The 24118-nt window shown below is 31.2% G+C and overlaps 2 protein-coding genes across 2 annotated transcripts in view; one reads left to right on the top strand and one right to left on the bottom strand.

Annotated features, from left to right (window-relative positions):
* The first annotated feature begins 32 nt into the window (after positions 1-32).
* LOC148307903 (integral membrane protein 2B) lies at positions 33-4885 on the top strand. Its single transcript, XM_088262627.1, has 5 exons — positions 33-325; positions 1761-1961; positions 2112-2334; positions 3413-3664; positions 4625-4885. Exons 1-5 carry the CDS (start codon positions 248-250, stop codon positions 4747-4749), a joined length of 879 nt encoding a protein of 292 aa, XP_088118753.1. The 5' UTR covers positions 33-247; the 3' UTR covers positions 4750-4885.
* Positions 4886-9459: 4574 nt separating this feature from the next.
* The window catches only part of LOC148307902 (uncharacterized), a 26505-nt gene continuing 11846 nt past the window's right edge, over positions 9460-24118 (bottom strand). The window contains exons 2-9 of the mRNA XM_088262630.1: positions 18636-18758; positions 15186-15405; positions 14200-14472; positions 12962-14111; positions 12660-12884; positions 12282-12580; positions 10963-12198; positions 9460-10479 (exon numbers count right to left, since the gene is read on the bottom strand). Coding sequence (XP_088118756.1) covers positions 10101-10479; positions 10963-12198; positions 12282-12580; positions 12660-12884; positions 12962-14111; positions 14200-14472; positions 15186-15405; positions 18636-18735 — 3882 coding nt within the window. The 5' untranslated portion in view covers positions 18736-18758 and the 3' untranslated portion in view covers positions 9460-10100. The remainder of the gene's footprint in view (positions 10480-10962; positions 12199-12281; positions 12581-12659; positions 12885-12961; positions 14112-14199; positions 14473-15185; positions 15406-18635; positions 18759-24118) is intronic.

The raw sequence follows: 24118 nt of genomic DNA, 5'->3' as shown, positions 1-24118 counted from the left end.
GTAATTGCAAGTGCTTGTCTATGGTGATCCGTCCGACGTTCGCAAGCATTCATATGTACTTACACCCATACTTGCCTTTGTCAAATAATCTTTCTGTTTTTCGTGGCCCTCGTAGCTTTGCTCAGCTCCGCTATTTACGTCTCGAATTTCGACGTCATTTGTTTTTTAGGCTGGTGTTCGGCTTTTGTTATTCTGATAGCCCGTTGAACTAACGTTAAATTAAAGTTTGTTGATTTGACTTGAAAACATGACGATTATAAGTAAATCGATGTTCCTGAAAAAGCAAGACAAATCGTTGCTTCTGGTACCCGAGGGTGTGAAAACTGTGAGTTATTATTTATACTGTATTTGTACGGGAGAAAATATTGATAATGCGTCCTTTCACTTAATAATTAAAGTTCAGAAAAATTATTCATGCTCTTTGAGTTGAAAACGAACACACTTGTATGTATTTAGAAAGGAGTAAATAAATATGGATTCCTTGCCATATGATTTTATTCAAGATTCTTCCGTCTATTGTTCTAGTTGCTGATAAGATTTTTCTGGTTTAGTGCTTAATTTGCACGATAACCCCAAGAAAAGATGTTTTAGGGAAATATCATTTTGAGAAAATCATTTACCACATACTAAGATTATTGAGAATATGACAAGATAATAGATGTATAGCGCCTACATCATCAAATATATTATTACTTTTACAATAATTAAACATAACGGATATACTTGTTATTATTTTAAGTGAGAGGGAAAATACCTCACTTTCACAACACATTATTTATAGTATAAAATATGTTATTTAGACCGATGAAATACAGTAATAAAATTTGTTAAGAATATACTGAAAAAATATTACAATTCTAAATATGTGTCGCTGATTTCAGGCCATAATAACAGTATTAGATAATTAGTCAACACTAGGGATCCTAAATTCAATTGGTGAATGTGTATACCCCAAAGAATATACATTTAATGTATGTTATTATTATTTTTAAAATATAAATATTTGTGATTTTATTTTAAACACAAAATTTTCAATTTCATACTATTTTCGTGAGCCTAAGCGGCTCAATAATATGTATCAAATTGTAGTAGGGTTAAAAATTCTTTTCAGTTTATAAATAATTTAATAATATTTAGGCATTTCGTGTGAATATAATTCCTTTTATATATGTAATTACCTTGAAATTTTGGGTAATTTTGGGTAATTTTGAAGACAAAGCTGGTGAAAATATAACTGCGAGAACACTGTTACCAAAACCAAAATATGTTAATTAACACATTATCACATGAACACCAAACAGTTATTTTGACCTATCAAATTATTTTGATTTTTTTTTTAATAATTGTTTCATGAATTATTATGAGGCTACATCTACGTTTCTAAGTATTCAATATATGTCGGCAGTTCTAGAAAATATTTCTACCTGTTTATAAATAAATAATTTGTTTGTAAATCTCATTAACATATTAGTAATGTAAAATAAGCTTAACTTTTAAGCAGTTTTTTATTTATTTAAAAAAAATCAAAATATTATTGGTTTGGTTTCTTTACTGTGAAATTACGGGATCTAAATGTATCTATTAAAATTTTAGCTATTTTAATTTCAATGGACTGAGTTTAATTTTTTTTCATGAATATGAATGTTTTTTGAAAAATATATAAGTTTAATTGACTGTTGAAAATCGCTAAAAGATTAATAAAAACGCTGATTGGTGATACGGAATGAAACTGTGTATGTTATATAATGTTATCTTTTTAGGTTTCTGTGGATATTACCAATCCCGACGATGCTTATCCTGGAAAATATGTTCGTATATGCGGTTTGTCATACACAATGTGTGTATTCTTGGTAGCCATTGTCGTATTAAGTTTTGGATTTGTCAGTGGACTCTACCTGTACGAAGAGTATGGTCGTATTCCGGCCGGCAAGTATCACGGCTGGTCTCTGATAAAAGTGAAGGTAGCTATTTTGTTTTTTAAAACACTTTCTAGAAAACATTCCCATTGTACCCGATTATCAGGTTGTCTTAAAGCGCATTCAAAAACAAAATTAAATTCCTTTCCGTGCATTTTAACATACCAGTACATCAATTAAAATTTTCATCTTCAGGATGCTGAACGACAAAATGAAAAGCTAATGCAGTTAAATCCCGATCTTGATGTTGATATTGAAGAAATGAAGAACAGGCAGATAATGAATGAAATATTGAATTCCTTCCGCGAATACTTTGAAATCGGAGTTCACGAAGATAATTATGAAAAAATTGATGTGCCTGATTTCAATGATGGAAGGAGGGGCCGCTTTATCCACGATTTCAACACCAATAAAACAGGTAAACAACTGGAGAGTTGCAACATTATGCAGTCTCTGAAATATATGTATATGTGTGTACACAGGTGTAAAACGTCTGTTTTTACTAGTGTCTTCTACATAATTAATGCAATGTTCCGATGTAAGATAGGTAACTAACATTTTTTTGTTTTTGTTTTATAATTTACCATATTCACCTGGTAAAACAGTTACATTAATCTACTTTAACCCAACATACTTAAATAGATATTATAAGAAGAATTTAATTACATATATATTATTCTCTAAAAATCACAATATAGTACTTCAATTATTAACACACCCCTAAGTGAATGTCTGTCCTAGCAGGAAAGGTATTTCTACCCGTTCAGTCGATTGATGCTTAAGGACGGGAAGGGTATTTTTACCTTCTCTGCCGGCCTCATTTCAAAGTAAAAAAGAAGAAATTATTTAATGTTTTTACATGAATATAATGTATCAATCTCTTTGTTAAGGTCTAAAATATATTTACACAATTATCAAATCCCGTCGCCAGCTGTCCGCAGGCGTAGATTACTGCTCAACAGTATTATTTTTGGCAAATAAAGGAAATTGGAGATTATTCAAAATAGTATAGAATAGTACTTAAGAAAAATAGTTATGAGAATGTAGAAAAAATGAGAGACAACTCAACTGGTTACCTAGAAAAAAGAGACTAATATACAATATGCTTATTTTTATATGTAATTATTTTATTGATAAATTACCCAAATATTTTAAAGATAAAATAGTTTTAAACAAAAATGTTCATGAACATGGTACTAGAAATAAGGATAAAATAAAACTGCCATTTTGAAAAAAAAAACAGTCGCAAAATTGTTTAATGTATAAGGGTTTAAAAATGTATGATGAGATGCCTAAATGTATGAAGAATGAAAAGAGTCTGAAAGATTTTAAAATAAATGTTTTGTTTACTGTAAGAAGATGTAAATATATATATGATGTAAATTAAGTGTAAAAAAATAGTTTGTATTGTATGTAATATAAGCTAACTAAAGAAATAAAAATAAAAACACCCGTTGGAAATGTGTCAAAATATTAAGCACATGCTCTTTTTGCAGGTATTATGGATCCAGAGCACAGGCGATGCTTCATCATGCCACTGGACCGCGAATCGGTCCTCCCTCCCAAATCTTTGATGGACTTAGTCAACAAAATGAGGGAAGGATATTATGAAGTGGATATGAATATTGTAAGACAGAACATGCGCGTTGTGTTCCCTGCCGTTCAGGATTTCTCACAAGTTGGCGTATATATTGCTAAGGAATGCCAAGGTTTTCCAACATATGCCCTCGAGAAATATGTTTCTGGAGGTAAGATTCATAATGTATTTATAATGTTTATAATATACCACTTAAATCAAATGTGTCGCCTACTTTCAAAATCAGCCAGATCCAATTTTATAATATTTTAAAATTAATACTCTATCGGAATGCCAATTGTGGGTTTTATTGTTTAAAATATTTAAATACTTGAAAATCCTGCTTAAAAATACTCAAAAACAGCATTGTATTTCAAACTCCGCTATATTCATGAAACTTGCCTTCTGACCCAAAACACAAATTAATATCTTATTTGAAACTCTTGACATTTATATTTTATCAACTATAAATTGTTGTTAGTAAATTTTACCTTATTTACATTGAAACTTTATTTTTTATGTAAGGTATGCATAAAACTGTTTTTTCTTTAAAAAATGTAATTTTTCAGAAAGTGATCGTTTTTATTTCATATTTATTTATAGTTAGTATTTAACAGTAGAAAGAGTTAAGAAGTGGAATGGTGCTGGTTACTGCTAAAGCAGTTAACATAAAAATTTAGAGCATAGATGCTTAATATTATTCTGTTAAACAAATTTAATCATAAAGGTTGGATACTTTTATGTTACTAGTTTTTGACATTATTTTTTTTTTAAAAACAATAAGAATATCATTTTATAAATATTTAGTTAGTTCTGGAAAAATAACCTTACTAACGAAGGTATATAATAGTATTCTCCAGTAGGAAAAACTGCCAACCATTTTGTAAAAATATATGATTTCAAATTTTGGAATTTGCCTCCCGTTTCACAGACGGTTTTAAAACCACATGTTTTTAAATGTAGCTTAATATATTAACTTTATATCGGTACTTATAACTTTGGAATTTTATAATAAATTATTAACTATTTAGAATTTGTAAATGGTAAGAACATACAAACAATGCTGCTAAATTTCTTTACTGAAATATTATAATATATTTAGTTTTATGTTTTTCTTTTGCTTATTTTTCAGTGTTCAAGCGTTCCATTGAATCGAGTCCAGTTAAGTATACCCAGTTTGCCGGAACAGCTATCCAGGAATTCGACATTGTTAACATGGATGATGTCTTGAAATATGAACAGCTAAATAACCTTTAAATGTTTACGTAATAAAAAATCAATTTAATTCTTTGTACCAAAATTTAGCATACCGGAACAGTGTAATTTCAAATACACACTTTCTCCTTTATTATATTTAAATGAAAAATATTATTAAATACATATTAATAATCTTTAAATATAATAATTAATTGAATGGGTGCCAATTATACTCGTTCCTTTAATTTAATTTGTATATTTTCTTATATGTTGTTCTCACTTTAATTTTCAAATCTATTAACTATCCCAATACAGGATAGCTTCTTACAATTACTAACCGTATTGTGATAAAAAAATAATAATTTGTGCAATACATTGCGAGTATGCAATTTCAAACATAGTAATATGTTTTTGTGATATTTTTTTTTCATTTCTTATCAATACATTAATTAAGCAGACATGTACGGAGCCAGAAATGGTTGAATATGTCTGTTGGGTTCAGTCATTGTTGATTTTGACTCGTCTGCGAGAATGATATCACAACTCAAATTTGGAATGTACTATGTATTAAGGTTTTTAAAAATCAAAGAAAAGTACGGTTATGTATTAAACTATTATTGTACATTAACATATTGCTGAAACTTCATTCTATCAAATTATTTTAAAATATTGTAGCGATTTAAAATATTATATGACGACCTGACAAATTATAGAGCTTCAGATGTGTTTCTTGAAAAATCTCAAGTTTTGAGTTGACACTAGTCACAATTGAGTGACCTTGTTATGGGTGCAAGTGTTATGTTGATATTTTATGTACGCCCTATAGTATATTTACATACCATAACATTTTAGTCTTAAAACTATATATAATCCAATTTAATAAATGTGATTGTTAATGTGGTTTAAAAATACATACATATATATTATTAGTATTTTACCTTCATGCATTTCTGTTTTACAAAAGTATTATTTTTATCCCTTCAATTTGGATTGCTACTAACATAAATATTTAACTGTGACGGGATAATGTACCAATGTGGTCATTTTACATTTCCAATATAAACTTTTTTTTTTTTTTCAATTCCCTTTACTTGGCTTTATCATTATTTAGATCTCATTTTTGAAAGAAAAAAATACCAATGCGTGGAGTTCCTCTACTCAATAGCGTAAATTAATTTTACTATTCCACTGTCATGATTTCCATAGAATATTTAGAATACGAGTGTGTGCACATCATTGCATAGATATGAAAGAATTGATTATTATCCATAGATCTAGTAATTAGATGTTTCAATTCAGCTTGTAAAATTGTTTGCCTTTTGTTTGAAATGTTTTATATGTCTAAATAAATCAATATATAAAGTACATAAAGATTTGTATTTTTTAATAAACATCTGCATTTCTATTGTCATAGACCATGGGTCGGCAACCTTTTGTTGTAAAAGGTACAAATGTTTTTCGGGGGGATTAGTGCAAGGCCGTACTTGGGTCACATGTCACTATAGTATACCTATAATATTTGTGTACAGATATAGTGGCGTCATTCCCTTTCCACCCGCTCCCTCTTTGCTATCCTTCGCTCCCTTTCACTTACTCCGTTGTGTATGACATCGTCTGTCACGCGCGTTGCGGCGAGAATCTTGCAGGCATCAGCAATTTGCTTCGCAGGCTCCTGGTTGCCGACTTGTGTCATAGACAATCGTGGCAGCTAAGGTTTAATGGAACTAAACTGACAGCTAAACATTTTGCAATCTCAAAATAAGGATGGATTTTAATTTTTTGTATTTTAAAACTCGGTATCGAATTGTAAATCTTTATAATAATACAAATGTGGTGCATAGGGCACTGGATCGCATCAAACCAGTATCAGCTTGAACTCTAAGGTAAGATGATTAATACTGCGCTTCAGGTACCAGCTCGAAGTGTTTTGAAATAATTATTAAAATACAATAATTATTAAAAAATCGCTTATATTTTTGACTCCTCTGGAAATCATATCTGGAACCTCGGGCACGGAGCTAAACGCTCTTACCACTAACACTACACTGCAGATAAATACCATGTAATATGACTTTTTTCTCATTTAATTCTCATGTTCACATTTACTAGTTTGACAAGTATAAGAAGGGGACAACACAGGTAAGTGACTGAAAGATGATTTGAAATCCTTTGCTGGATACAAAACTGCCTTGATGGGAGATATTGGGTCAATATAAGTATAAATAAAGAAAAAAAAAGATTATTTAGTTTATTATATTAAATTACAATAAATAAACTCTTAAAACACTATTTAATTAATCTATTTAGCCATGCAACAGTATTTAAAAGTATCAGGTACATTGTTAAAATTAGATAAATGTACAAATTAAAAATACATATGTTTATCAGATCATGTATAAAAGTAATCAAGTAAAGAAATAAATTATAAACTAGAAGTACACTAGTGCAAACATTCATCATTAGGTTATCCTAATCGGACCATAAAATCACATTTTATGCACATTCATTTATTAAAAGCTATCAAGAGTTGGATGGTATATTGTAATTGAGGTATGATTATCTAAATAAATGCGTTATATCATTCATATTAATCTCAATAACGATTGTATTTTCTGATCTTAACTTTGGCTGGATATAAAATCAATAGTTACATTCCTGTATACCTTAAATAAATACAAATTAAATAGCAACTTAATTTTCTATAAACCTAGGTAACATTTGACATAATTGTTTTCTTTTCATAAAAATCCAATTTATATTGAAAAAAATGTGTATAAAAATATTTTTTCAGTATATTTATATTCTAAAAAATTAAAATCTAATATATATTTAAAAAAAAAATCAGGCGTAAAATGATGTGCAGCTCTCAGCGCAGCCGGCCACTTATTATTGCGAGTAAGGCCTTAAGTGGACACTTTTAAAAGGATATAAATAAATATAATATTTTTCATTACACCAGTGTTTATCACACATCACACAAACGTGAGGTCTAATAACTAGGAATAATTATTTTTGACATCTCATCAAAGATGAAGAAAAATATGGAGATCTGGGCATTTACGGGGCTGACGACCGTCATAGGCTGGTTTAAGTGATCACTTTACACACGTGTAACATTCACCAATTCTACCCATTATTGACAACCACATCACTCAAATTCTTGGAAGTTCTATATATATGAACCAATTTGGAACCGTAAATGCCCAGACTTCCATATTTTTCTTCATCTTTGATGAGATGTCAAAAATAATATGAAGGTGACTCCTGTAATTGGAGATGATCCAGATTTTGTGAACAAGTATTTGGACACACTCAAAATGTTGTAACTAGGAATAAAATCACCGAGATATGTAGAGCCTTACCGGAGTGGATTAATAGTCTTTCTATTCCATCTGGGATCCTCCCTCGTGACCACAATTTGTAAAGAAAATTCTACTACCATGATTAAAAGAATATTCTTCCTATTTTTTTCAGCCTCTCCTTGTACCGAAGAGAAACCAACATCGACATCAACATAAATAATGGCTAGACTTCCTAATAGTGATATTGGTCTAAGTGGCAAACGTTAAGCTTTCTTGGAAAAACTGAAATATAAAATTACCGGAAGCTATTCATCAAAATTTGACAATGAATTTTATGAATGCTATTCTTTTACAGGAAATAAAAATATGTCAGGTCAAAGTACATACTCTCTTTCTCCAAAATTGTTCGTAATTGAATTATGTCTTTATAAGCTCTTCATAAGAATTTAATTTAACGGAAGGTAAAAAAATCTTATTTTGTCCCGAGGATGCAGAATGTTGAAAATAAATTTATGCAAGATCTAACCCCGCCGTCAAAATAAAATGGTTATTAGCTGATGACCTTGTTTTCAAGTCAACCTCACGCTTAAGGGTGATTTTTTATGATTACAAAGGGAGGTGACTATCTCACCTAGCTTGACCGTTCCATCCAATTTCCACTAACCCTAAAAAATAACCCCATAATTTCGGCGCTTGCAGACAAATTAATTGTCCGAACTAGGAAAAGGTTAACATATACAGATGTTTAGAACCTAATGAGCAAATAATGTTGAAAAAATGTAACATAGACCATTATTCTGTTGTCCATAACGAGAAAGGTACACATTTTCTATAATGTAAAATGTTGCAAAATTTAAAAAGTTCTCCCTTACAAGTATGAAATTGCAATTATTTATGAAAACTGCAACAAAATACCTTCTCCATCTTGTGTCACCTCCTGTCAGAGGTGCCACTCATGTCCACTCTCATTTTATTCAAGCTTGCATGAAAAAGTTGCATCCAGCCGCACCCATACCAGTTTCTCAGGTTGCATAGTCATGAGATGTGGCATTTTCCTATTACTTAAATCCTAGTTTTTACTTTTATAATTAAAATGGCAACTGTTTATATGCCTTGAAAGTTATTAAAGTATACATTTTTATTTTAAAAACAGTATGATTTCATCACAGAAAATGATGTCCATAATCTAAAGAATACTTTTCATATTTAGATTTTGATATCTCAACATCGATAAAAAGTTTATTGAGATAGGAAGAGGGAAGTCTGGGTTTTTACAGGGTTTACAACGTGTCATTGGCTGGTTTAAGTGATCACTTTATACAGTGTAACTTTCACCAATCTACCCATAATTGTCAATCACTTTACTAAAACTTTGTAAAAATGTATATATATGTATCACAAGTGACAACACACATTTTATCCAGACTAAACTTCACGGGTAACATTGATAGTCAAAAATTTTTAAGTTTAGTGTAAAATTCAGCATTCGTGAATTTTGGACAGACCCAAAATATTTTTAATCTTATCTAATTTTCCACATATTACTCTTTGATGATGGTTTATTACTTATATAAAAAATGCATATGTATTTAAAATCACATGAAATGGTTGTTATTCCAAGAATTTGTTTGTACAGCTGTGTAAATGTAAAATTATGTTGATTGGTAAAAATGTATGAATGTGAAAATATTATTATACATAGCAATTTTAAATGTATAACCTTCGGTGTGTCTGCATATTATCGTATGGTAAATTTATCGGAATATTATTTTTGTCTCGGATAGCTAAATTATTTATGGTTGTTAGCAGTATACAAATTGAAAGTACACATGATATAACATATGCATTGATAATTTTTATATTGGCTAAAATTTTTTGAAATGTGATTAGTTTGGTTTTAGGTGGTATTCGTTTACATTTGTTATTAATCTTCTTAAACTGCATCGCAGCAACCAACAACTGAGGTCTTCAGTTTGCCTAATAAACCCGGTAAAGCCGTCCGAATCATCAATAAGAAAATGGAATGACAATGGTCATTAAAATCTAGGGTCTTATTCCCTCCATTATTGTCACGGTTATACAAAGTACAACGTAAATGGAATGCATGAATTATACAAATGGCATTACTTCCTCATTTGTAATAAATTCTTTTTTAAAATTTGGTTTCCGATTATTATTATTTGTGTGTTTGTTTGTGTTTATTTCTCCTGATATATAATTAGGATTATCGAAACGTAGTGAATTAATCAGTGACGCATCATTTTCTTTATTTTGATTTCCTTCATCTTGTAACGGGCTAATAGCGTGCTTATTGATAAGTTCTGGTAAGATATCAAACTGTCCGGGATAATCTAACTGCACAGATGAAATGGGAACATCCAAGCATGGCGCCAGTAGACGGGGGCTATTGGCTAGGAACTCTGCGATTTCTGAGGCGTGGGGTCTTGTTTTGTATTCTTTATTCCAACAAGACTTCATAAGACCTTCTCTGAAAATCAAAATTCATAATTAACATTGATTCTTTACATATTTAATAAAGGCTCGTAAGAAATAAATCTCACAAATATTCAAGAAACATAAATCATTAAATGAAAATAAAGCTTTAAAAACACTTTTGTAAGAAAGAACCAAATACGTAAAATTCGTTAATTCGAATTTTACAGGACTAAAATTAGAAATTCAAAAAAATAATTCGTCCACATGCCACTGATACGTTTCAAAGATAATGATTTTTTTTGACAAAATACATAATTTTGCTTTAAAAAATAATTAGTACCAAATCATTGAAATTTTTGTTTGAAAAATATATTAGAAGTGACTAGAATTTCAAAAAGATGTTTTTTAACTAAGGCAAAATTAAAATGGTCTTTTTTAGAATTAGTAAGCTCACAGTAATTCACTGAGTGAATAAGTGTTTAAAATCAATTAATTGGGCTAACTCTCGTGGAGTATGCATACTGGATACACTTACAATTGAGGTTTTACTCCTTGTGGGATGGTTAATGTGCGTCCATTCTTTACACATTCTAAAACTTCATTATTACTTAGGCCTTGAAAGGGAAAACTTCCAAATGTAATAATTTCGTACAGCAACACCCCGTATGACCAAACGTCGGAAGCAGGTGTGAATATTCCTAGGCCCAGGCTCTCGGGAGCCATCCATCTTACGGGAAGCATTCCTTTTCTACTGAAGCGGTAATAGTCATTTTCAAAAATTAGTCTGGTCATCCCAAAGTCTCCGAGTTTGACTACTCTTTGTGAGTTTACGAGGCAATTACGGCATGCAATATCTCTGTGGACGTACTTGAGTTCAGCGAGGTAACTCAAAGCTCGTGCTATATCTAGCGCCATACTTGTGAGCTTTTTATTAGCTATTTCCTCTGTTTCTTCAGTGTACTTTCCATTAACTAAATGTCTTCTTGCCAGTAAGTAAGTTTTTAAGTCTCCATAGAGCATAAATTCCATGATGGTGTAAACAGGTTCACTTTTTGTGCAAACTCCGAGCAACTTGACAATGTTTTTGTGCTCAAATCTCTTCATGGATTCTGCTTCTGAGAGGAAATCTAACTTTTCTTCCGTGTTCGAGCCAACTTTGAGAGTTTTCACAGCCACGGGTACCCACCCCTTTCCTTCTACCAGCAGGGCTTCCCCACCATACACCGTTCCGAATGCGCCTTCTCCTAGCTTCCTGTTGATGACCACACATTCTCTGGACGTCTCCCACTTGTCTAGATTCGTCATACTTATCATGGCATACTTATCGAGTCCCATTGACTTCATATAAGCTTCTGTCAGTCGTATTTTTCTTTCATATCTCCTTCTAATCATAATAACGGCAATAATTAAAATAACACCCAATAAAGTGAACCCGATAACATTAATCAAGATGATCGTGTCCCCGCAAGTTATATTCAAGAGATTTGCCAAAGGTCCAAATAAACATTCTTCCGGAGGTACGGTTCCATCTTCTGGCTTGTTTCCATCAGGCGTCATCCATACTATTGCAGACACATTTAGATCCAATTTTCCTCCTACGATTTCTGCTTGATTTTGTGAAATGTTTGGAAAAAATTCACCGACCATGTTATTTTCTCCATTTAACCATTGAACAATGTTAATCACGGAAAATCTAGATGGACCACCATAAAACTTAATTTTTCCAGACACACCCGAGTAGTCAGATTCCCCAATTATTTTAACTAATTGCCTGTAAAAGAAAAACAAAATATAGTCTTGATATAAAACAATGTGTGAAAACTAAAATCAGAACAATAAAATATAAGTACATACGCTGTTGTAGTTTGTGAATGTATATCAGAAAAGGACTCGGGATAATCTTTTAGGAGTTTATCTGCAGCTAATGCGTACGTCCACACAGCGTCATACGCATAGCCTGCATAATTTGATGTATAGTCATTTTTGTTTAATGCAGTATAGGGATTAAATTCTCGCGCAGTTGGTGTTCTGGACCAATTAGAAACCCTTTCTTCATACTTTCTCCTCCATTCCCCGACAGTTATATTTTCTTGCATGACCGCCTCACTCGGAGCGAAATAAGCATGATTCAATGCAAAATGACCATTTATTGCCTAAAAATATTATTTCATCAAAGTAAAAAGCGAGTTAATTTTAATTCATCTACAGAAATATTAAAATGAATGTAATTACCGTTATCATCATATCAGTAGTACAGTTGACGCTTTCATTGAAATACTTATTAAAATGTGTAATATTATACCAGCCCGTAGATAACCATGGTGGCAGGAACCAAACATATCCTTGCTTACTCGTCATTTCCTGTTTGTAAGCTTGACACATCACCATCCGAGCTACTTCATCGTAAACATCGGCGATTATTATACGTGCTCGTTTATCTTTTAAGTCTTGTAAGTACTAAAACAATAAAATAATTAGTCAATTCATTTTTCTAGGTGTTTTTTTACAATATATATTATGCATTACATACCCACCCTTGATAGTGAAAATTCTTCACGTTCTCTGGGAAATTTCATATTAGCTATGAAGGAAATATCGTTTTCTTGAAACATATCTCCCATACTAGAAATATACTCGGTGTACTTTTGTCCGTCTTCTGTTAGTGCAGCAATACGGTTCCAGCCTAGAGCTTTAAACAAGTGTAAATAGACCTGCCTGTACTGCTTATTCTCTCCGATAGTTCTGAAGAAGTAAGGATACTTGGATCTGTCGGAAAAACTGGAACCTTCTGCGCTGTAAGACATGACGATTGTGGAATAGTGTTGAGAGACTCCAGCCAGCGGTTCTACAGTCTCCGAACAAGCGGGACCTAGAACTCCAATGAGATTTTGGTACTCGTTGTTAAAAATGTAATCGATAAAAGCTTTCATGACCATGTCTGCTTTACATTTGCCATCATTAACCAGTAATTTGAAGTTGTAATCGGCCAGAATAGTCGTATTACGGTTAATGGCATCTTGTGCCATGCGTGCGGCTAGTACAATACCATAGGCGTTGTAGAAAGCCCCTGACAAAGGGAAAATACCTCCGATATATAGTTCCCTTTTATCTGTGTTTGTGGGGAGCCATGAACTCCAAGTATTTTCATTGTTTTTAAGCCACTGACACGCTGAAGTGAACAAGTTCTTGTCCGTGTAGGAGTTATATAAACGTAATAAATTATCGTACGAGTTTTTATCAAACTGCATTTTGTGAATGGCCTCAAACGCTGGTCTTCCGATGTTTTGTAACTCAGTCCAAGCCAGTTTAGTATTGCGTGTCATCTCGTACTTACATCCGAGTACAGCTGACGATTTGAATTGCTCACAATTTGGAACGGAAACTGGACACAATTTTTCACGCCCAATTGTAAAATAACCCGGAGTCCATTCCAAAAAAATTAATGATTTTTTAGTATTTTGTAGAACAAACATATTTGTCAATTTATCCACAACTTCTCTTAGATTGTGTCCGAGCCAAATAACTTTCATGTACAGTTTGAGTTCTATTATATGTTCTATTATAAAACTAGTCGTTTCAGGATATGACGTTAGCATTATAGCGCATGATTGGTTATTTTTCAATCCTTTACATTGTTCAGGAACATACAGCCCCTCTTCGCAATATATTTCATCGCAGAAGAAGCTGAAATAATAGTAACTAATGTAAGTCGGATAAGTCAATCAAATGGAAAGTACAGAAAACTATAAAAAAAAGCGCGTAAAAATCATACCGTTTGCTTGTAGCGTTGATAGAGTTCCTCTTTAGAATAAGAAAATCATCTTCCTTATTTATATCAAATAGCTGCGCGTTGGTAGGATCTCTAAAAAATCTCCAGTGCTCAACGTTGGGAACAATTTTAGACAACTGTTCTGGAATGAACCAACCAAAGCGACCGGGAGGAGCGATACTACCGCATTCATTCATAGGATAAATATTTAGGTAGCTCCTCAAGTCTGTGTCTGGCGTGATCAGAACATCCAGATTCACCATTGACTTGGGGATACTGAAACAAAAATTACTAACACGTTGAAACATTATTAGTAGAATTTTCGTATTGATTAGATGTTTTTATAACAAGAATTTACGTAAGTAATTCACAAATAATAATTAATAGTGTTCACAGGTGAAACAAAGTACAACTTGACAGGCCTTCAATAAATATTAAGGTCTTTTTTTTAACAGAAATTTTTATAAAAAAAATATTTTACTACAGTATGACACACTATGGTATAATTGTAAGCGGTGTTTACCAAATACTCATCTACTTAAAAAAATGGATGGGTATTAATTTTCAATACCCTGTTACTAAATCGTCAAGTTGTGGTCCCTCGATTATTTATCTGAGACAGCTTATTGAAAAGACCTTATTTACTCTCTTCTTCTTCTAACCCTTATCCACACCCAATGGTGCATAGGGCACTACGTCGTATTGACGCAGTGTTATCTCGATCGTTACATACATGAAGGCAAGGTGATCACTCCTGCCCTTCAGGGACCAGTCCAGGGTAATATTAAATAAATATAAGAGTGTAAAATCACATATATTTATTTTCACTCCCCCGCTGGGAATAGTACCCAGGACCTCCAGCACGGTAGCTTAACATGCTAACAACTACACTATGGAGGCGGAGACGGACTATGACCTTATGTAATGGGATATTATTGTGCCATTAAAAGTAATAAGCAAAAAAATAAACAATATACGATATAGCTTACATCGAATGTGAGTTTTGGTGTGATTCAAAAACACTGCTAAACATCTTTGAAAGAGCAAGGTCTCCACCATTTTTGACAATTTTAACACTTTGGTATCCCAAAACTTCGGTTAAAAATATTTTTAACACTTCCGTGGTCAACTGATGACCAATCCTGTTGGATGTTTGGAGAGAAAAATCCAGAGTCTGGCCCTGGTAATGGAGGTAGCGTGGTTTGGCATCTGAAATAATAAATACATTTTATTTTAATTTTAATTTAATATTTTCTAAAGTCAGGTAACATTTTACGTAATTGATTTTTTCTTTCTTAAAACACCGCTTTTGTATTGAAAAAATAAGTTTTTCTTCGTTTTTGAAAGTAATTGAAAGGTAAGGAGTTAAAAAAATATATTTAAAAATATTTTTTCTATGTATTCTGAAAAAAAAATACATGTTTTTTTCAAAATTAGGCGCGAACAGTCGTCCGGCCCTGAGCGCGTTGTGATTTGAACGCTAAGATCTAGATCTTAATGCTGCTTGGTAAGCCTTAATGCTGCTTGGTTTAATTAAGGCTGTTACAGTATTACGCGTAGTGTTGGGATTCCCCAATATCGCGCGCAGTTTGTAGTATTCCGCATAATGCCCACTATTTTGCTTCTTTGATATGCATTCTTGTGCCGCGTTTCGTATCATTGGAGTACTTTTTGAATTACCTAACATCCTAGTGACTCTGAAATCTATCTACAGCTTGTGCATGTTCCACTTGGGCTCCAACTTTTTAAGTTTTATAGCTTATTCGTATTTGTTAGAGGGTTGTTTAAAGTTATCATGATTTCATGTAATTCATGACTCTAGATTCTATGATGTAGATTCTAGTCAAAAACACTCGCTATCTCAGTTTAAACAACTGAATGATTCTAGCAATGAAGTTACTGAGGAGTATGATTTTAGTTCCATGATTTTATTTTTGAGTTGTTCAAATTAGTTAAAAACTATCTTACCTAACATTTATAAGTATTTATATTTTGAGTTCATGAGGCCTCATTTAACGATATTTCGTTTGGAATTTATTGCAACGTATTCCCCGCGCTAAGCGAGGTCTCACTGTACATATAAGGAATACGCTGAGTATTTAATGCAAAAAAATACACATTACATTTCGAAATTCATATAAGTATAATGTTAAAATAAATGGTCATATTGTCTTGCTTATTAAGGTGAGTTTCCTTGCTAAGACAAACAAAAAACAAATTTGACAATACTACATATGGATAAAATCATACAAGGAAGAGTTAGAGAAGAAGTAGAAGAGAAAAACAACAATTTGTCAGGTTGTGGCTAATAAGATAAATAAAGCGCTCTTCTTTTAGACGATTGCAATAAAAAATGTGGTGTTTTGGCTTAATTTTATAGATACATTGTAAAGGCCCTGCCATTTGCTCTCACACTATTACCAGCCATCTTAGAATTTTATCAAGGGACTTGTCATTTGAACCTTCTAATATCTTAACTAACTTTTTTTTCTCCCACATAATGTATACCGGAAAGCACTATAGTAAAAGTGTAAGAATCCCTTACCGGTAGCATGTTTTTGCATTTATAAGCAGGGTGCAAAAAAGGAAAAAAAAAGTTCGGTCATGGTGCACATTCGAGATTTTTCCCACGAACATACATCACTTTGCTTATACATATATAAGGGTACATATATAAGGGTAGTGTCAAGGGGTTATTCGATTATTCGATTATTTGTTATTCTTATTTATTCTTGTTATTTATTATTATATTATATTCGTAATTCACACGAGACACGTGTAACATCACTTTACAGAGCTGATTTGGCTGCTGAATTGTTTGTTTCTCAAATAAACATATATTTAAATAGTCATAACCGTGTTATTAATACTAACGCTTCAGTCCATCATGCCTCCTGACAGTAGGACTCCAGTGTCCTTGTTAATTGGGTGTCGTCGCGCACGCAGCACGCTCATCTCAATATGTAGGTATAATAAACAATATACAGTAATACCCCGCTCAATACCACCCCTATTTACGCTGTTGTCATTTATATATCGCTCACTCCTTTCAAGAACGTCATAAATAAAAAATCGTCAATTTTCAGTTGTGCATGTTTTCGGAATGCCCGGAAAATGTACTATATCCCAGCAAAAGAAGAATATTTTTAACTTAATATTTACCCGCTACATGCCAAAAATTGTTGTTTTTGCATTTTGAAGAAAAGTTATAGTTTAATTATTTAAAAAAAAATATACACTAAATATTTTTCAAATGGAGAAAAAACCTTCAGGTTTTACCTAAAAAAATCTGTTGCACAGTAAAAAGTTCAATAAGTGGCTTGATATTTATTTTTAATACATTGTATTATATTTTCAAATTTTAAAAACGTTCTCCTGAAAAATAAAGTTTTTTTTATTTATGACGTTCTTCAAAGGAGTGAGCGATATGTGGAAAATTAACCCCGCTTTGAGCTGATTCGTTTAGCGCGCTATTTTGCTGGTACGGATTACTTGCGCTAAGCGAGGTAATACTGTAGTTAAAAATAGAATATATTTACCTAAATAATATACTCAAGTGTTAATATGCAAACAATATCACAAGTTTAATCGAACTTCATGTTAAAAATAAAACACTTTATTTATTTTTGAAAAAAAAAACATTTGCTTTTACGTAGTACATGCCTGTATTTATTGATTTTTTTACAAGATTTTTCTTATTGTAATCCTGTCTCAAGGTAGAACCTAGTCTGTAGTATTTGAGTTAGTTTATGTTAATCCGTTTTTATTTTAGGAATATTTTTGTCTTATTTATTGAAGTATACAAATGTATATACTCATACTTAATATATGTTTGCACGTATTTATATATGAATTGATTGATGTAGTCAATAGTTTATACTTCGAATTGGGTTATTTACTATGAAAAAGTAATTATTTTAAAATAAATAAATGAAAATAACATTTCATGTTTTCATATACCTTGTTATATAATCTAATACTTAAGTTTTCATCCATGTATCTGTACCTAATATTATTTTTTCAATGTTTATAATTGTAGTACATGTGACTATTTATAAAAAATAATCGAGGCATTCTCAACTCTCTCGTCACATGGATGTTTATCCATAAAAAATCGATCTAACCTTCTATCAGTCACAGAAACCTAACTGTAACTAAATGCAAATAAAGTGATTTTATATGGCAGTTACATTTCTGATGAAAATTTAAAAAAAATACTTTCATATATTTTTTTGGGTTCCAGCGTATAAATTATTTAAAAAAAAAACTAAAATAACATAAATTAAAGTGACTAGTACGTTTCAAGGCATTGGAAATGACCGAGAGTTGGTAGGATTGGTTGAGGTTGATTTTCGCTAGAAATAAGAGAGGAATAAACTACATACTTTAAGGAATAAACGAATTTTCAAAAGTTTTGTAAATTATAGAATGATAGGTACCTGGAAAGTTAGTAAGGCACCTGTCTGCAGCTGTAGGATTGACGAGTTTGCTGGCCACAGCGAGTACCAGCATGACACTCAGAATCCTGGATTTCGCCATCAGCCCAGATAGGATAGCATTTTCTGTAAGAAAAATAATCATCTAACTGACCTTCTGCAACAATCCTTTCATTTTTAACTCTCAAGAATACTATGATTTAATATATTGACATTAATCTTGTAATCCCACGATATACTCGTAAAATATTATATGTATGTGAAATAGTTTTGGATGGCAGCCAAGTAGAAAGTTCTATAGATAAACAAGTGGATATAAAAAAAATACACATGAGTTCCTCTAATATGTTTATTAAAATGAATGTTTTTTTTTAGAAATGTAATATAAAGGGTTGATGGTATTGATAGGAAGCTCAATAGAACGTTCTACAGCTTAATATGTGAGTATAGCAATTAAAATATACAGGGGTTACTCTAATATGTTTATTAAAATGAATGTTTTGATAGAAATGCAATTTGTCATTAATGAAAAGGGTTAATGGTAGTGATAGGAAGCCAAGTAAAATGTAGGAATATCAAATAAAATACACCTGAGTTACTGTTACACAAATGAATGTTTCTATTTCAGTCATTATATATTACATTTCTATCGAAACATTCATTGGAATGTTTCGATAGAAATGTAATATTTAATTATTGAAAAGGGTTAATGTTACGGTAGTGTAATAGCAAAGGGGTATATCTGTCAATTTTTTCAATTTCTAAGTTTGTTCCACAAAATGTCTAAAATAGTGTATTCCATAATCTGGCAAAAGGATATAGCTGTAGTTGCAAAATTTATTTAGTTATATTAAGATATGTACGTATAATGAGTTGTTTAATTTCACAAGTTTGTTTTTGCTCTCCTGTAAAATTCGGTCTGAGACAGATATACCCCTTTGCCTTTACACTACCGATATAGCCAAGTAGAATGTTCTACAGCTAAATATGTAGGTATAATAATTAAAATACACCTGAGTTACTCTATTATGTTTATCCAAATGAATGTTTCGATAGAAATGCAATATGTAATGATGAATGAATTTAATGGTATTGATATGAAGCCAAGTAGAAAATTCTACTGTTAAACATGTGGGCACAACAATTAAAATACACATGAATTCTTCTTATATGCATATTAAAATGCATTTTGATAAAAATGTAATAATGATGAATGAAAGAGGTTAATGATATTGGTAGGTCGCCAACAAAAAGTTTGTATAAACACAGAAAATATCAATATTTTTTATCTCGTTTTGATACCATTTTATGAATGAATATAAAATACTTTATCTCACGAGCTATTAAAAACAAATATTCGAAGTATAATCAATAAAACCGGCGATGTTAATCACGCCAAGAAAAACAGTGAAAAAAGGAAATGAAGTATCATGTCTAACTACAGCGCGGCGCCTGCATAGTAAATTTTCAGAATAATATAAAAAGGTATTAAAACGGGAAATAATATAAAAAAACGGAACTACATATTTTCTGTACGAAACTGCATATAAACAGTATCAGACCTTTTTGAAACAATATTATATATACTTATATATATTTTTTACACTAGATAAAAATTAACGATAAATAGCTTGGTACCTACTTACTTGAAAATTTTCACAATCTGTAAACTATATATATTTTTTATATTATAACGCAGTAATTTTGAAATGTGAGGGATGAGTTAACAAAAGTCGGACAGTTTTCTTCTACTCTAAATTTTATCAAACTATGCACACAAACATCGATAGTACGACGTTCCATCATGTAGTATCAATGAGTCATTTTTCCTTTTCCGTAATAAAAGAAAGCAAAGAAGTACACGGAAGAAGGTAGAAATACTCCGGAAGTAGAAATGATTCAATGTAAATGAACAATAACGCAGGCATATAACGTTTCCATTCTGTGACACTAAAAATGACTGCCTCGGAGTGTTCATGATTTTTCCAGGGCCATAAAGTATTGTTCTCGCATTTCTGCGACCGTCTCGTCTTCATGTTATTGAAAATAATACTGAGTCGGAAATGTAATATAAGTTATAAAATACATCGGCATGTTATACAAATCGTATTATTATATTACCGTCTTGTTACAATAACACGATCGTTGTTCCATAGGAATAAAATGAAGACCGTCGCACGAAATAATCATTCTTATTTATATTTCAAAAGAATACCGCTTTGCAGCATCTCATATTTTATTTTGGCATGGAGAATGGATAATTCTAGTCAGAGGCAGGTGAGTCGCGGGAGGTGCTTTTGGGACAATTTTTAGAAGAATAAATAACATCATTTTTCAACGTCGCACGGTCGCACCAATATTTCTCGGAGCTTTGTAAAAGTAACTAACGACGATGCAGATTAATTAAAATTCAACGGATATAGTTGATTTAATTATAAAAAAAGTATTATCATCCAGTATTTTTCTATGCGGTTTCCCCCTAGAATTAAAAGAATGTATGGGTACGACAAGAAAAAATTCTCGATTGAAAAGTCCGAAAGTTGCCGAATGCGAGTGGAAAGAGTTGTCACGGACAAATCTATTGAACTTAATCAATAAATCTGGAGGGTTCGTAATCACAAATTTGCTATTCTTTCGGATTGTTTTATATATAATTTATTTTGGATGATAATTTAAGATTTACTGAAAAATTTCTTGACATGAAAATATTTTATAAAATTTTATATTGTTAGAAAAGTCTGGAATACGGCGAAAGTTCTAGTGGCAACCGGTTGTCGCGTGAAAACTGTAGATACTCATTCCAAATATATTTATTTGAACAAATGCTCAGTGAATGATATATAGTAGACTGCAAGCGTGTATACTTAAAACATTTGTACAATAGTAATGATGAAAAGTAAATCTACACTTGGGTATTATTCGATTTTTGTTTGTCCAATAATATTATACATATTCAAATAAATTTGCCTGACGAAAACACAACCTACCGAGGCGGAGTGCTATCTGTGCCTTGCGACACATTTTTCGTCATATAACGAACCATGTGAATATAATATCAAAATATGTTAGTAAATAGTGATTATTTGGACTAAACTCTAGTTATAAAAATGGGAATATAATGACTAAAGTGACATATGTAGATCACAGTAATATAATAAGCCCAATTGTTAATAATTAAGCGATTGAAAGGTATCTACATATTTTATTATAATTATCTAAAATGGTTTGACAACAGATCTCAACAGAATCATATTTAAAATATTCATCGCGCTCGCAAATTGATTGATGGCCATGGAATAATAAGAACAAAATATACAAACATGGAGAACACTGAAAATGTTACGTTTACAGCTACTCGTAGAATACCACCTCACACATGCGCGGAGCACTTTGCGGATTCTGCCTGTGAACTGTTTACAATTGACAAAATAATATTTGTAAGGATAAATTACCGTAGATAATGTATACACCTGTCAACTAGTACATACGTACATATATTATAAACAGAAGTCAGATACTTCTGAACAAATACGTATGTATGCTAAAAGACAGACGGCGAAGAGAATAATTTGGTAATGTCTGGTTGCGACGACCAATTTACTCAATGTGATGAAATAATGACTAAGGAAAATGGATGAATTACAAAAAAGCTAAAGTCTGATCATTCAGAATCCGACGGATAAAATTAACACGCATTAAATATCGGTTTCAGAAACCGGGGCAATGGTTTTTCAGATGTTTCAATTAAGTGAGAAATAAAAAGACTTTGTTTTTTGATCCATTCAAATTTTTACTAACTACCAACCGGTTGCCCTGTTCAGGGTTTATTTCTGACTATCCTGATAAATAAACCCTGAAGAGGGCAACAGGTTTTTGCCGAAACTAGTTGGTTGTTAATAAAAATGTGAGTGGATAAAAAAACAAAGTATTCTCAAAATAATATATCACTTGGATCCACAAAGTTAATGCTTTCAATATTAAAAAAATCCATTAAGTGATTTGCAATATAAATCTATTACAATGGGCTATCAAATTTCATTTAAAACAGGAAAATACGTGAATCAAAATGAAATAATTCATTCTGTACCTATGAGTTGACAAAAGCCATCTATGATGGATTGAGAAAGCTTTTATTTAACAGAGACCCCTTTTGTTGTTGTTTTTTTGGATGTATGTAAGATCTGAAAAATGTGTACACATTCAACATGTTGAAATATAATAATTTGTTGAAGGTAGTATAATATTTCAGTAATGTACGGGAGTATTCTGAAGTATCAAGTATAATTTATTCAATTATTAGTTATAATGAAAGTTTTAACACCGTACGCTGGTTGCAATTAATTATCACAAGTCCAGAATAAGCTTTATCGGGTATATCTACAAAATAAATAAAAATTACCCCAGTAAGTAAGAACAATTTTTATGAGCACTGAAGAAATAAAAAAGACAAATGAATGAAAAAAAAGGTTTCGAAAAATATTTTCTAAAATAAAAACAAAAGTTTCAAAATATCAAAGCTCAAATAGTGTAACATACAAAATATGCATAGGGAATGATTTTTCTTTTTAAGTGATGAGGATTTTTGCTTTTTAAAATACATTTCTATCATATTTTTGGTTGTAATTTTGGCCTCAAAAATAATGCCATAAATGAGTATTGTGTATATGAGTTTAAAAAACTGACTTGAACAGATTTGAACAGACACACATGATACAAGAAAGAAATACAGAAAATGTGTATAATAGTACAAATTCCAACGTGTTGTCCAGCAGGCAAACTAAAAAAAAAAATACGCGGAAAAATCTACAGAATAATATTCAATGTAATTTTAAAACAACTTTTTATGTATTATTATTTGTTTTGGCCAAAAAGGGAATACTTTAATTATTTAATGGATAAGTCTATAAATACTTCAGATATTAATCAAAATCTGATTTATTCTAACACATACCTCCTTTGTCCAAAAGAACTTTGATTATTATGCAATAAAGTTGTACAACTTGCTTTCATTATCCATAAAGTCATTAAAAATATAAACTAAATATAATAGAGCTATTCATAAATACATAGTTGAAGTGGGTTTCATTTCGTGGAAATCAATCGGCCATGTCGTATTCGATTGCAAAAATAATTTTATTTCATTATAACTTTATAAGTAATTTTAGTAAAATGTGCATTCGGCAAGTGAATATTCAGCGAGGGCACATTATTGTAATTTATAATTTGTATTTTGTAATTATGTATATTATGACACTATACATTTTTAAATATTTTTTACCAATATCAGTATACTAATACTAAGTATAATATGAAAAATAACTCCTATAATTGGAGATAATCCAGATTTGTGAACAAGTATTTGGACATACTCAAAATGTTGTATTCTAAAAAAACATTAAAAATATTTTTTGTAATAACCTTTTTTGATAAAAAAAACACCTACGGACCAAAGTTCATGTTAATCCCAGTTAGTTCTATAATATCAT

The sequence above is a fragment of the Brachycentrus maculatus genome, unplaced genomic scaffold, assembly GCF_059751285.1.
Source record: "Brachycentrus maculatus isolate JH-2025_06_01 unplaced genomic scaffold, ASM5975128v1 h1tg000185l, whole genome shotgun sequence".
NCBI lineage: Eukaryota > Metazoa > Arthropoda > Insecta > Trichoptera > Brachycentridae > Brachycentrus > Brachycentrus maculatus.
Note: the sequence above shows the minus strand (reverse complement) of the source record. Positions and strands in the feature narration are given on the sequence as shown.